At 36.5% G+C, this 12,728-nt stretch overlaps 1 protein-coding gene across 3 annotated transcripts in view; it reads left to right on the top strand.

Moving 5' to 3' along the window:
- The window catches only part of LOC111490396 (cyclin-T1-4-like), a 13,846-nt gene extending 2,088 nt beyond the window's left edge, over positions 1-11,758 (top strand). Inside the window, exons 4-8 of one of the 3 annotated variants that reach the window (XM_023138998.1) lie at positions 8,082-8,163; positions 8,954-9,088; positions 9,303-9,478; positions 9,597-9,748; positions 10,100-11,755. In XM_023138998.1, the coding sequence (XP_022994766.1) occupies positions 8,082-8,163; positions 8,954-9,088; positions 9,303-9,478; positions 9,597-9,748; positions 10,100-11,127 (1,573 nt within the window). In that variant the 3' untranslated portion in view covers positions 11,128-11,755. Of the gene's footprint in view, positions 1-8,081; positions 8,164-8,953; positions 9,089-9,302; positions 9,479-9,596; positions 9,829-10,099 lie in introns of all 3 variants that reach the window. The other 2 variants (XM_023139000.1, XM_023138999.1) reach the window with 2 other exon arrangements.
- The last annotated feature ends 970 nt before the right edge of the window (positions 11,759-12,728 follow it).

Here is a 12,728-nt window from a genome sequence, read left to right as displayed (position 1 = left end):
GGGGGGGGGGGGGGGGGGGGGGGTGAACAGTCGCAAGATTTTCATTAGAAACACAAAAGGACGGTAGAGAGACAAGAACTCTCTCTCCTAATCCCTAAGATTGGGATTGGAAAAAGAGAAGAAACTGCAATCAAGGCAAGTTAAAAATGTTGCTCAAAAGGGAAAGCATGTATATATGTTGTCCAAAAGGGAAAACATGCATACTAAAATGCATCACCTTATAAGTAGTTGTAAACCTCCCTCTTGCAATTTGCGTTGTAGCTAGAGTTGGCCCAAATAGTTGCTTTGATACCAATTTGGAGTAGCCTTAGAGGATAAAAAGTGTTTTCTTTACAATATATCAAATCTTTATTATGAATCTAAGTTTTGGATACATGAGAGAGATTCTCTATTTGAAGAGAATTATGGCAAATACAAATTCAAAAAGGAAAATTAAAAGGGATTTATCAAGAATATAACCAATAATATGAATTTATCCCAATCTACCCTAATCCTACGACATCATGGAGTCTTATGATGAAAGGAGGGAACCACATTGACGCTGCATGATATTTAGTTGCACATTGATGTGGAAAACCTTTGGATAGGATATAAGGCTAAAATTTGTCTATGAAGATCATGTTGTTTCTCTCCTTCCAAGGACTTCAAAGGAAAGCCGTGTAAGCTGTATCCATAGGATCTCCTCGTCTTTTTTTGAAAGGATGCCCACCAAAAAAGCCTGATGGCAACTACTATTGTCCTTATGCAAAGGAACTACCACTCAAAAGCTACTAGAATGGAAGTCCAAAATTTTCTTGTGAAGTCGCATGATCAAAATTAATGCCCATGTTTTATCATCTATGATGGGAAATGCAACACAATCTGGGAGTAATTTTTGGATTAGGTATTGTGTTTTGATAGCTTTGTGGTGAAGCTCTGAGCAAAAAGAATTACACATTCCTTGCGTACTTGTCTCTCCAAAGAAGCCACAAAAGGAAACCCTGTGTGGGTCACTACCTTCGGTTACTAATCATGGATTTCAACTTTCTTGGGATTAAGAGGCCAGATCCCATTGTCTTCATTGGATGTGGATGGAGGAAAATTATCACTTTGGCGTTAATCTTTTGGCTGGGAGGTTCTTCCGGTGGGTTTGGGCTCCCTTTTGTACAGGCTAGTTTTTTTGACCTTTTATAGTCCTCGTTTTTAAATGAAAACTTGCTTTCTAAAACAATTGTCTCCTTAGGGACAATTGCTAAGTTTTTGGGCGAGGGTAAGCTACTTCGTAAGTTCATCTTTAAGGTGGCATGGGAAGGTCGTTGTTGCAAGGGTTTATGGTGGTAGACCAACACAAACTTGAGCATTCTTTGAGGTGTAAAGAGCAAGGAAATAGGGAAATCCTTGGCTATGGGAGAACGAGGCACCCAAGATATTGGATCCTTTACTTTTTTATTGTAGGCTCTATCCTTTATGAGGTTGAAGGATTTCAAAATTGTAGTCCAAAGACCTTGGTGAGTTGGGAGGCAATGAGGAAGCTTCTGAACCTTGGGAGGCTACAATCGGGGAATTTAAGGATTCGTAACAAAGCTTTTCTGACAAAATGGCTTAGAGGTTCTCTCTTGAATTCGTTTGGTATAAGATTATTGTGAGTAAATATGGTCCTCATCTATTTGAGTGGGTGTTTGGGTGGAATGTAGACAATTCTAGACTAAGAAGCACAAACACTTTAGTTTGGCTAATATGTTTGTGGTCGATATGTATCTGTCACTTGGACACTCTAACACTTGTTGGGCATATATAAACACATGTTAACACATTAGGTATGTGTTAGACCCTAGTTATACAAAATTAATATAAGTCTCAACATCTTTTAAACAAATACCAAGCACTTGTTTAGTATACTAATTAGACACTTGCAAATACTGGACAAAACTAGTAAATTTGAGAACAAAATACATTGAACTCATTTTTTAATCATATAGATGCATAAATTTATTATCTTTGAATTTCCTTGTATAAAAAATGATATATATATTAAAAAATATATTTTAATAAGTGTATCCTTACTGTGCTTGTGTTCTAGATATTTAAAAAAGGACATGTCACCGTATTCTTGTCTTATCATATTCATATCTTGTATCCATATTCATGCTTTTTAGCTTCCAAATCTTTGGAAAGATATCTCTACTGAGCTCCTATCTTTCTCTTTGTTCGTCATTGTTTTGCGAGTGGTGGGAGAGATGCTTACTTTTTGGGAGGACAGGTGGGTGGGGGATAGTCCCCTTTACTCCATGTATCCTCGTTTTTATCACATGGCCTCCATGAAAAATAGTTTTGTGGCTGAAGTCCTTGGTCCTTTGAGGAGCTCCCCTTTTTTCACTGGGTTTTTGTTGTTTGTAATCCTATAGGGGAACTTTGAACATCTTGGCTCTTTTATCTTTGATCAGGGATTGGCCTTAGACTGAAGAGAAAAAATGTTCACTTTTGGAGTCCAAACTCCACTAGGGTAGCTCATTTTTCGTGTTAAATCCCTTTCCTTTAGTGAGTCATTTTTCCCCTTTCTTCTTATGCATTGGGAAAGGTTCAATCCTGAAGGTTCATTTTACTTTTGGCAAGTTATTCATTTCAGAGTTAATACTTTTGAGGGCTTTCAAGAAAGATGCTTTTGTTGTTTGTGCTATTTTGTTGCATCCTTTGTCGAAAGGCAAAGGAAGATCCTGATCACTTGCTTTTGGGGTGCGATTTTACTCATTTTTTGGGGTGCGATCTTGATCACTTTTTTTTTTTTTTTACTCTGGATGTGTTTGGCTCACAATTTGCTAAATATAGTGGTTGCAAGGAGATGATCGAGTGGTTCCTTCACATCTTGCCTTTTCGTGAGAATGAGAGATTCTTGTGGAGGGCGGGTTGGGGTGAGAAGCATAATCGAATCTTTAGAGGAATGGAGAGAATCCCCAATGATGTTTTTCCACTGTCAGGGTTCTATGTTTCCCTTTGGATGTTAGTTTCTTATGTCTTTTGAAATTATTGCTTTGTCTTATTTTAATTGATTGGATGCCCTTTCTTTAATTGAGTTCCTTTTGTATGCTTGGTTTTTTTTTGGATACCTTTGTATTCTTTCACTTTTTCTTGATGCAAGTTCAGTTTCTAATTAAAAAAAAAAAAAAAAAAAAAAAACTAGAACCATGGCTTAAATTCCAATCTTTGCCCAGATGACTCTTTTCCATGAAACAAGGTTAATGTGTATGTAATCATGAATGATGTTTTTTCCCCTTTACTTAGGAATGAGGAAGATATAAGTATTTGCTTCCCCTTTATTGGGGATAAAGTTCTATGGTTTCCTTCATTTCACGCCTTCCAATGACTATCTTTAATTACGTTTGACCATAAGGTGTTCATACCCTTACGAAAGTCTCCAAAAGATGAAGCAAATTGTCTTTGCAGTAAGTGATTTTGAAGACTTTTCGGAATAAGGACACGTATTTTTAGTAAACCATCCCTTATCATTTAGATCACATTTTCTTGTAATTACTTGGAATGATTTAGAATTCTACACATAACTTGTTCTTCACAGTTCACACCCACTTCAAGAGGCACTCTACATTCATTTGCTTGGTAGTATAGAACCCACTATGGCATCTTTTGAGATGTTCATACCATTACAAACATCTCCGAAAGATGGAGCAAGTTGTCTTTGCAGGAAGTGATAAAGGTTCGAAGACTTCTTGGAATAAGGACTTTTATTTTTAGTAAACCTTCCATCATCATTTAGATCATATTTTCTTATAATGACTTGGAACGATTTAGAATTCTGCTCAACAGTTGATTTTCGTAGTCCACATCCACTTCAAGTACTGCACTACATTCTTCTTTCTAGGATGAGAATGGGAACAGTGTAAGGGCCAGATTTTAGAAGACAAGTAGCTTGTCAATTGCACTATTTGTGGTGTTTTCTCAATTACACTGTGGGCGAAACCAATCATGAATTTCAACTAACACAGAACCTTGAGAAGAAATTTACTTTAAAGGGATTAACCTCAATTAAACTGAGGACTTTATTGTTGTTGTTAAAGTCTGCTGCCACTCCTCTTTATTCTCAATTGGCTAAATTATGAAGACCAATTGTTGAGCGTGAGTTTAAAGGTGGATTGTTGAGTAAAAGGAGTCTAGGGTGTCGTTTCAATGGTTGTTAGTATTTTTGTTTTGATTCCTTTCTCATCATGTATTTTGTAATTAATGAATCTTTTCACCCCAATTTGAAAGCAAATTCTTCTGAAAATAATGAATATCTCATCAAGTCATTGGTTTGCTTAAGTCAGTATTTATTTCATTGGTTTGAATTTCAAAGCTTTTTGAAGCCTTTTTTTATTTTTTTATCTTAGTTTGAGGTAGTTTTCTTTGCAGAATTTTGAGGCTTTTAGGTTCTTTTTCATTAGGGTGGAAGATTGTTTAAGTTAGCATTTATTTCCTTGGTTTGAATTTAAAAAGTTCTCTTGTTGGAAGAAGCCTTTTCTCACCCGACGTTTATTATAGTTTTTAGGGGCATTAATGGTAAGTCTAAGTTGTCTTTCATTTTCAAGATAATAATTTCAGATTTTGGGTCTCTAGGCAGTATATTCCTCAAGTTTGTTCGGTTTTCATTAATGTGCATGAGGAAGAAGATTGTAATCATTTCTAGGTTCTGGATTTGTATTTTCTTTCTTTTTTTAAACTCCCATCGATTGTTTGAACCCTTGAACATTTTTTCATTTTTATATACCATTGATAAGTTGTTTTCGTTAAAAAATAAACTACTTAATGGAGGTGGATGGCTTTTTGGAGATGGCTAAGGTATAAGGAAACGTATTATTGTGTACCTGCCCTAGCTTAAATGCATCATTGCCCAATAGCAGCTTGTAACAAAGGCGTGAACCACCTTTTGTGTTTTACAAAATGATTGAAACTAAACTAGGCCCTTATCTTCCTACCATATTTGCTAACAATTATCTTGTTGCCAAAGGGCACATTCTTCCAATATCAAGTATTGCAGCCACCTAGCGACCAATGGAAAAATTATTCCTTAAATTGCCTAATAGTGAGTACTCAAAACTGACGGAGATGACCCGACTTTTCCATTGCCAGGTTGCCTTGTAATCGTTGTTACCCCTAGGGAAATTGTTCATACAATGTTTGGTCCTCTTAGTGAGCAACAAAAAAGTTGAGTTGGGAGTATTTTGGGCATCACTTGTACAAGAGTTGAGGTCAACAACCATTAATTGATGCTTTTGGTATTATCACTCCAAGAAATAAATAAGAGATTTAAGTTCTAACTAGTAGTAGCACACTTGAGTCATCTATCATAGCATTAGAACTTACTTCCTTTAAGTTCATGATGTCTAAGATGCTGATCAAGCTCAGAGTGCCTTTGAAATCATCCTTTAGTTCTTCTTGAAAATGAATTGTACCGTCTATGCATGGGAGATGGCTTGCTATGCTTTGCTCCTTGTCAACGATCAACTTTTAGGATGTCTATGATACCTTTGTCTATTCTGTTGCCCATTAAGTTGCCCAATATATTGGCTGCAAAAATGAAGATGAATAGAGAAAATGTGTCATCTCATCTCAAGCTCCGCCAATACTTCACCTAGGTCGATCATTTGATAAGATACAATTTCATTGATGTATGAAATTTATAAAAGGCGATATGTCCATGTAGATTAAAAAAGCGAAGGGAAGCCTGAAAGTATGTGGCATAAAGATTAGACATTTTACACCATGAAATAGCATAGTAAGTGATCAAATTGAAAAACTTATTAAAAGGTTGCTCTTTATCAATGAAGTCGCGTTGTTTCCATCTTTTCCTGAAAATCCAAAAGAAAGTTGGAGTAATATGCATCCAAAGTATGGCCTTTGTATTTTTAAAAGGGTGATTGTAGAGAGGAAAACTTCAATTTCAAGAGGGAAGGCCAAATACCATCCAAATGCTGAGCCAACTCTAGTGTAAAATTGAGCTGCAAACAAGCAATGCATAAATAAATGTTCTGGGGTTTCATCAAGTCTTTTGACATATAAAGCATCAACCCAGGGAGATGGCAAGAAGGCCATAGGAGCTGGAAAACATCATTGGTGTTTGCAGAGAGATATCCTATGAAGTGTAGAATGATATCCTATGGAGAGAGAGAGATGCTTTTTATGGTGGTATTCAAACCTCTCTAGTTGTGGCCTCTTTGCAATGAGATATCCTATGTAAGTGTTGGTAGTGAATGACCGGGGGAAGTAACCCAAGGATCCTTCCAAAAAGAGGTTGATTCTCCATTGCCAACTTGATGATAAATGCAGCTGGTGATGATCTTACTATTTGATAATGTTTTTCCTTGAGCCTTTGGTGGGGGCTTAGCCCAATTTCAATAATTAGCAGACCCATATTTTTCCTTGATCAGTCCTACAAAGAGCTTGCTTTTATTGGTTATATTGTCAAACCCGTTGTGCCAGAAGAGCTTTGTTTTTGTCCATCAATGTTTAAAGGCCAAGGCATCCTTGATCTATGGGACAGAGGATGTTACTCCAAGGTCTCCTTGGTCCATGGGATAGAGGATGTCACTCCATCTAACAAGATGACACCCTTTTCATTAGGAAGTCTCGAATAGTCTTCCCACCTCTTGAGATACCTTGTTTGGCACCACAAACAAGGAAAGTTAGTAAGTTGGAAGGTTTGATAAGGTGGCTTGCTTGAGAGTAAGCCTTCCATCCTTCCAAGTAAAATTGGATTCCCAAGTCGATAATCTTCTCTCAATTTTCTCGATGATTGTAGCCCAAAAAGATGATGATATTGGAAGAATGGTGTCATCTGCGAACTGGATGTGACTAATACAAAGGGTTCCTTCACCTACTTGAAAACCTTTGATTTTGATCTTCACATTCAGCTTTTTATATCAATCGACTGAAACTAGGGGACCCCCTTTGTTTAATCCATTATTTCCATTTATAACCAAAACCTTTGGAGACAAGTACAAGATCAAGAAAGTCCCAATCCACCTTGTCAAAAGCCTTTCAATATCAAGTTTGATAACTTAACCTTTTTTCCCCTTTTCAATTCATCTATCAATTCATTAGCCATTAAAGAAGCATAACATTTTGTCTTCCTTCAACGAAAGTTGTTTGGCTATTAGTAATGGTGAGGGGGAAGTACCTCTTTGAGATGCTCTGATAGGAATCTTGTAAGGCAATGGGACGAAAATCAACTACAGGTTTAGCATTGATTTTCCTTGGAAGTTAATAAATTTGTCTCATTAAGGCTAGCGTTAATAATCCCATTCTGAAAAAAGAAAAAAAATCTTGAAACACTCTCATAATATCGAGTAGGAGCATGTTCCACATTTTTAAAGACTTCTGCTGTGAAACCATTGAGCTCAGGAGTCTTGGTCATTTCAAGAAGATCAACATCCTGCAAAATTTCAAATTTTGTAAATTCACCTTCTAAATCAGCTATTAAATAAATCTCGATTAGTTCCAATCACCAAGTTCACTGTTCTTGTATATAGCTTGATGTAAAAATCGATGCATTCAACTAGAATCTCTTCTTCTTCATAAGGCTTCTTCCTTGATTGGAAAGAATCTCAAGGGCGGTGGTCATAATAAGATGGAAGAAGCTAGAATTTGTATCACCATCTTCAATCCAACGCTTTTTGCATTTTTGTAATCACCTTTGATCTTTCAAAGCTCCCAGAGATGTTATCTCTGCTTTCTACAAGGTCGTATTGAAATTTCAGTCAACAATTGGTTCCTTCCCACTCTGCTTTCCTTGCTTTGGAAGATTAAAAATCTCTAAGGAGGTCAATTGCTTGGTTGGTTGTACTTGAGCAAATTAACACTATTGACCTTGCCAAAGGTCTTCCCCCTATGTGTTGTTGGGGCTTAAATGGATTAGTTGAACCGAACCTACTCAATATGGGTTACTTCGTTGTTTTCATTAGGTTAAGAGAGAATGGCTAAGCTAAAAGATAAATACATACTATTACACTCAACACAAGAGAAATATTATAATGTTCCATTATGATATTATGGATAATTATCTTTTGAAATTTTATTTCTTAACTTATATATCTCTAAAATCATATTTAATGCAGGCCTCAAGTAACAATAGCCACAGCTATAATATTCTGTCATAGATTCTTTCTTCGTCAGTCCCATGCAAAGAATGACAGAAGGGTATGTATCTTGTTTTGATTAATTATAACAAAGTTATGCTCCTGATATTGTTTTCATGGTGTATGTATCAAAGATTACTTTAAATTCTTACTTATACAAGGCTAAATATCCATTTAAATCTTTGCTATTACAATAAAATTTGTTTATTGCATTAACTCGTGACATAGAACACTCAGACTTCCTAGCAGTGAAAATTGTGATTGATATGAAGTCATGAAATATAAACAATTTTGAATCTTTTTGTTTTTTCGCTTTAAAATGTAGTATGTGAACTCTTTGTTGAAAACTCTGCATTTATGTTTGCTAGTAGTACTATCTGCAAATTACTTGGGTTTAATTCCCTGAAAATTGACATGATACATGAATATGAATTTTCTTGTAATATTTTTTATCCATTTATTATGTATAATAAATCAGCATTATTTAGTGGGAATTCCTACTTCAAGGGGTTGTAAGTTCAATTCATCACCCCCATCTTGTAATATGACATCATTATAAATTATTCAGTTGAAATAGTTTCCAGAATTTTAGTAGTTGTATGGTTTATTGTGGTTTATCAAGTGTTTGCTTTTATTTTTAGATTACTTATTTTATTCAGAAATAGTTATCACGTAGACTGCATATGATGAACCTTTTATTTAGCAAGTGGTTTTAATTAATTGTACCAGCCAAATATTATACAATTATGTAGAGGTAATAGCAGGAAAACAAGGTAGATGTTAAAGAGGAAAGAATGGATATCGAGTGATTATCAGGATACTTAGACTTATGTTATAAGTATGATATGCAGACCATTGCAACTGTCTGTATGTTCCTTGCTGGGAAGGTTGAAGAGACGCCTCGCCCACTAAAGGATGTAATCATTGTATCTTATGAGATTATTCACATGAAAAATCCTGGTGCTGCCCAGAGGATCAAGCAGAAGGTTGTCTCTTACTGATGTTGAAAACATGTTAATTTGTTTGCTACTTAAGTGAAAGTTACCAATCAAGTTGCCCGTCTTCCTAATATGTCTGTGTTCTCTCTCTCTCTCTATCTCTTCCACACGTGCACACACACATTTCATTTTTTTTAATTATGATTGCGCTAAATATTGCAGTTTCACTTTTTTCTAATTGATCTCTTTTTTAATCATGTAGGAAGTTTATGAGCAACAGAAGGAGTTAATTTTACTTGGTGAGAGGGTTGTGCTTGCAACCTTAGCTTTTGACCTGAATATTCATCACCCTTACAAGCCACTTGTTGAAGCAATAAAAAAATTTAAGGTTGCCCAGAACGCATTAGCTCAAGTCGCATGGAATTTCGTCAACGATGGGTAAGATCAAGAAGCTATTTGTTTGTCCATGATTCTTGTAGTTCTATTAGATAGCCTCTCCTCTTATTCACTCTTCTGAGATGCATTATAAAAACTCCGACACTGATTCTTTGGGCAGGTTGAGAACATCACTCTGTCTGCAGTTTAAACCCCATCACATTGCAGCAGGTGCCATTTTTCTTGCTGCCAAGTTTCTTAAAGTGAAGCTTCCATCGGATGGTGAGAAGGTTTGGTGGCAAGAATTTGACGTGACCCCTCGCCAATTGGAGGGTTGGTGTCCCTTCATTTTGTCAATTGAGATAATCTCTGACCAAAATTGTCAGCCTTTGCCGTTTGTGGCTCTGATCTTTGTAATTCTCGCCCCTTAGAATTGTAAAAAAAAAAAAACAACCTGAACCAGATGATTTTCGATATTCACATATAATTCCTTGAATGCTGTGAAGAATGATCAAGAATGTGATATATACTATCATCTGGTACGGGTCATAGATTTTCCCGATTAATAGTAGCATCTACGATAATATAGCTGTTTCCGACTGAGCTGTTTCTTTGAAGTCATTGAGTTCAACAACTGGAAAATTTAATTAATTATTTTAATCATTTTATCTGTATTTGTTGCAGAGGTTAGCAATCAAATGCTAGAACTATATGAGCAAAATCGGGTGCAACCAGCTCAGGGAAGTGAAGTCGATGGAAGTACTGGTGGCGGTCCGAGTCATCATAATGTAGCAAAACCTACAGGTGAAATTGAGGAACAGACTTCAAAGCAAGTATCCTCTTGTTCGGCACCTGACCATTCATATGCAGACAATCATGGGGTACCTCAAAGAGCTGTCCAGAATCTTGGTAAGAACAATGGGACCGCTGTAGAGGGGGGAAGTGCCTTTACTTGTCACAAGGTGGACCCAATAGATAATCATCAAAATGATGAATTGCCTTACAAGGAGAGCAGCAGAGATATTTCAGACAGAACAAGGTCTGTAGTAGAGCATGCTGGAGAAGAGAAAGAAAAAAACAGTAGTAGAAGTGAGACTGCGGAAGCTGGAGAATGGAGGGATGATGGTGTATCTCACAAGTCTAGCAGTCTAGTTGGTCGAAATGTTGAGGTTCGGGAAGGTCCAGTCAGGCAGTCGCCCAAAGCTATCAAAATGATCGATAGAGACAAGGTTAAGGCAGCACTTGAGAAAAGAAGAAAATCACGTGGAGAGATGTCCAAGAAGAAAGATGTGATGGATGAAGATGATCTCATAGAGAGAGAGCTGGAAGATGGTATAGAATTGGCGGCAGAGGACGAGAAAAACAGGCGGGAACGGGGTCAAAGCTGGTCTAAGGTCGATAACCAAGATGATGGAAAGGTTTATGAGGAATCTTTAAGTGAACATCATGCAGGAACCAAGAGCCACACTTCGTGGGGGACCAAAGTAGAGAATATAGTTGAAGAAGGGGAGATGCTAGATGATGCCTCCCCAGCTTTGAATAGCCGCAAGAGAAAAGCTGGAAGATCACCTGATTGGCACTCTGACGGAAAGAAGTGGAACGATTCTCTGTCTAATAACCATCACCATGCTGTGGAAGATGGAAACCGCAAGAATCGCTCCGTTTACGCAGATAGGGAGCTCAAAAGACATGCCCATGAGAATCACTATTAAACTCGATTGCAAGGATCCAGTTCTGTTATATTGTAGCCATCGCATGTGTAACCTGGGTAGTTCAAGTACTGAAGCAGTGAGAAGTATACCAATTCCGTGGAACATATGTCATCACGAACAATACAAACTGTCGATGGAATGCTTCACCTGCTAAACCTAGGAACTGGAGTATTTACCACTTGAAGAAGGTGAGTGTTTACTTCAGGACATTGTAAAGCTCATATTCTTGGCCGAGATCAAGAATTCGAGCATGGACGTAAGCTTGCTCTTGCTTCCGCTATTTTTCACGCAAGGAAGCCATGAGGACTGTTCTTTTGATCGTAATTAACATTATGTTTTTACTGTACTCTAGGATCATTGTGTTACGCTTTTTGTTGCCAGTTATAAGTGTCATTTGGTTTAAAGTACTTGTTTTTCGTAGTTCGACATGTAATTTTGGTCTAGGATTCAAATGTATCTCAGTCAGTAGAGCTTTTAGCCAGACTATTACCCAAAATCAGGAGGGGAGAAACTGTAATGCATGCTCTGGGAATTTCCCATTTTGTGATTCTTTTGGTGATGGTAACTGTATAAACTCAACAGGCAAGTTTTGTGTTTTAAAATTATTAGAATGGTTGCCTTATAATAAGCAAGATTTACTCTGATTCTGGTCATATATATCTGAAAGTAACATTTTTTATATACTTTTAAGTATGTCTTTCTGGATTGTGCCTAGTTTTAATATTTGATCCTTGTGACTGAATGAAATTCAATAGCCTCTATGAATTTGTTGGTTTTTTTTTTTCGTTTTTTTTTTTTGTTATTTGACAATCGAATTAGTAATATGTTAGGAGAAGTTTGTACAAGAAGTCGTGGATATACTTTTGGATAACAAAATCATTGGACAACCAATGAGGGATGACCGTAATAAGGTTTACAAGTCGTTCTCCGATGTAGTTGAAGGCAAAGAGGGAAGATTTTGGAAAACTCTGCTTGGCAAACGGGTCGATTATTCAAGACGTTTTGTGATTGTTGTAGATAACTCACTTTTATTACATCAATGTGGATTGCCTCGCGAAATCGCAGAGCGGGCTTTTCTAGAGATTTTAAATTCGTGGTCTAATTTGACAACATTTTGCTTCAAATATAGGAGTTGCTAAGATTAAAACTTGGGGAAAAAACCCCTTGTATAAGTTAGGTCCATCCAGTATTACTAAATAGAGCGCCCACTTTACATAAGCGTCCCGGCCTTCCAACCTATTTTAGTAGGACGTGCTATTTATTTATATCCATTAGTTTGTAAGGGATTCAATGCCGACTTCGATGGAATCATTCATGTTCCGTGGATGGCTAGGTAAGCTATTACTTTTTGCTACATACAATGTAGCGTAAGGCAATGGAAACATTTTGGTTATTATTCAACTTGTACTATAGCATGACTAATCTAAAAATTGAAAATTTATCTTAAAAAGAAAAAAAAATATATTAACCTTCTAAATTTTGCTTCAATTAAAACCTTAAATTTTTATAACCGAATTTGTTTAACATTTTGTTTTGAAATTGTTAATAATTGTTAATGTATAACTCCGAGAGATGTCTATGGAACGAAGAAGCTTTCCTCA

The sequence above is a fragment of the Cucurbita maxima genome, unplaced genomic scaffold, assembly GCF_002738345.1.
Source record: "Cucurbita maxima cultivar Rimu unplaced genomic scaffold, Cmax_1.0 Cma_Scf00015, whole genome shotgun sequence".
NCBI classification, from domain to species: Eukaryota; Viridiplantae; Streptophyta; class Magnoliopsida; order Cucurbitales; family Cucurbitaceae; genus Cucurbita; species Cucurbita maxima.
The sequence above is the reverse complement of the archived record's forward strand: the minus strand, read 5'-3'. Positions and strand labels throughout refer to the sequence as shown.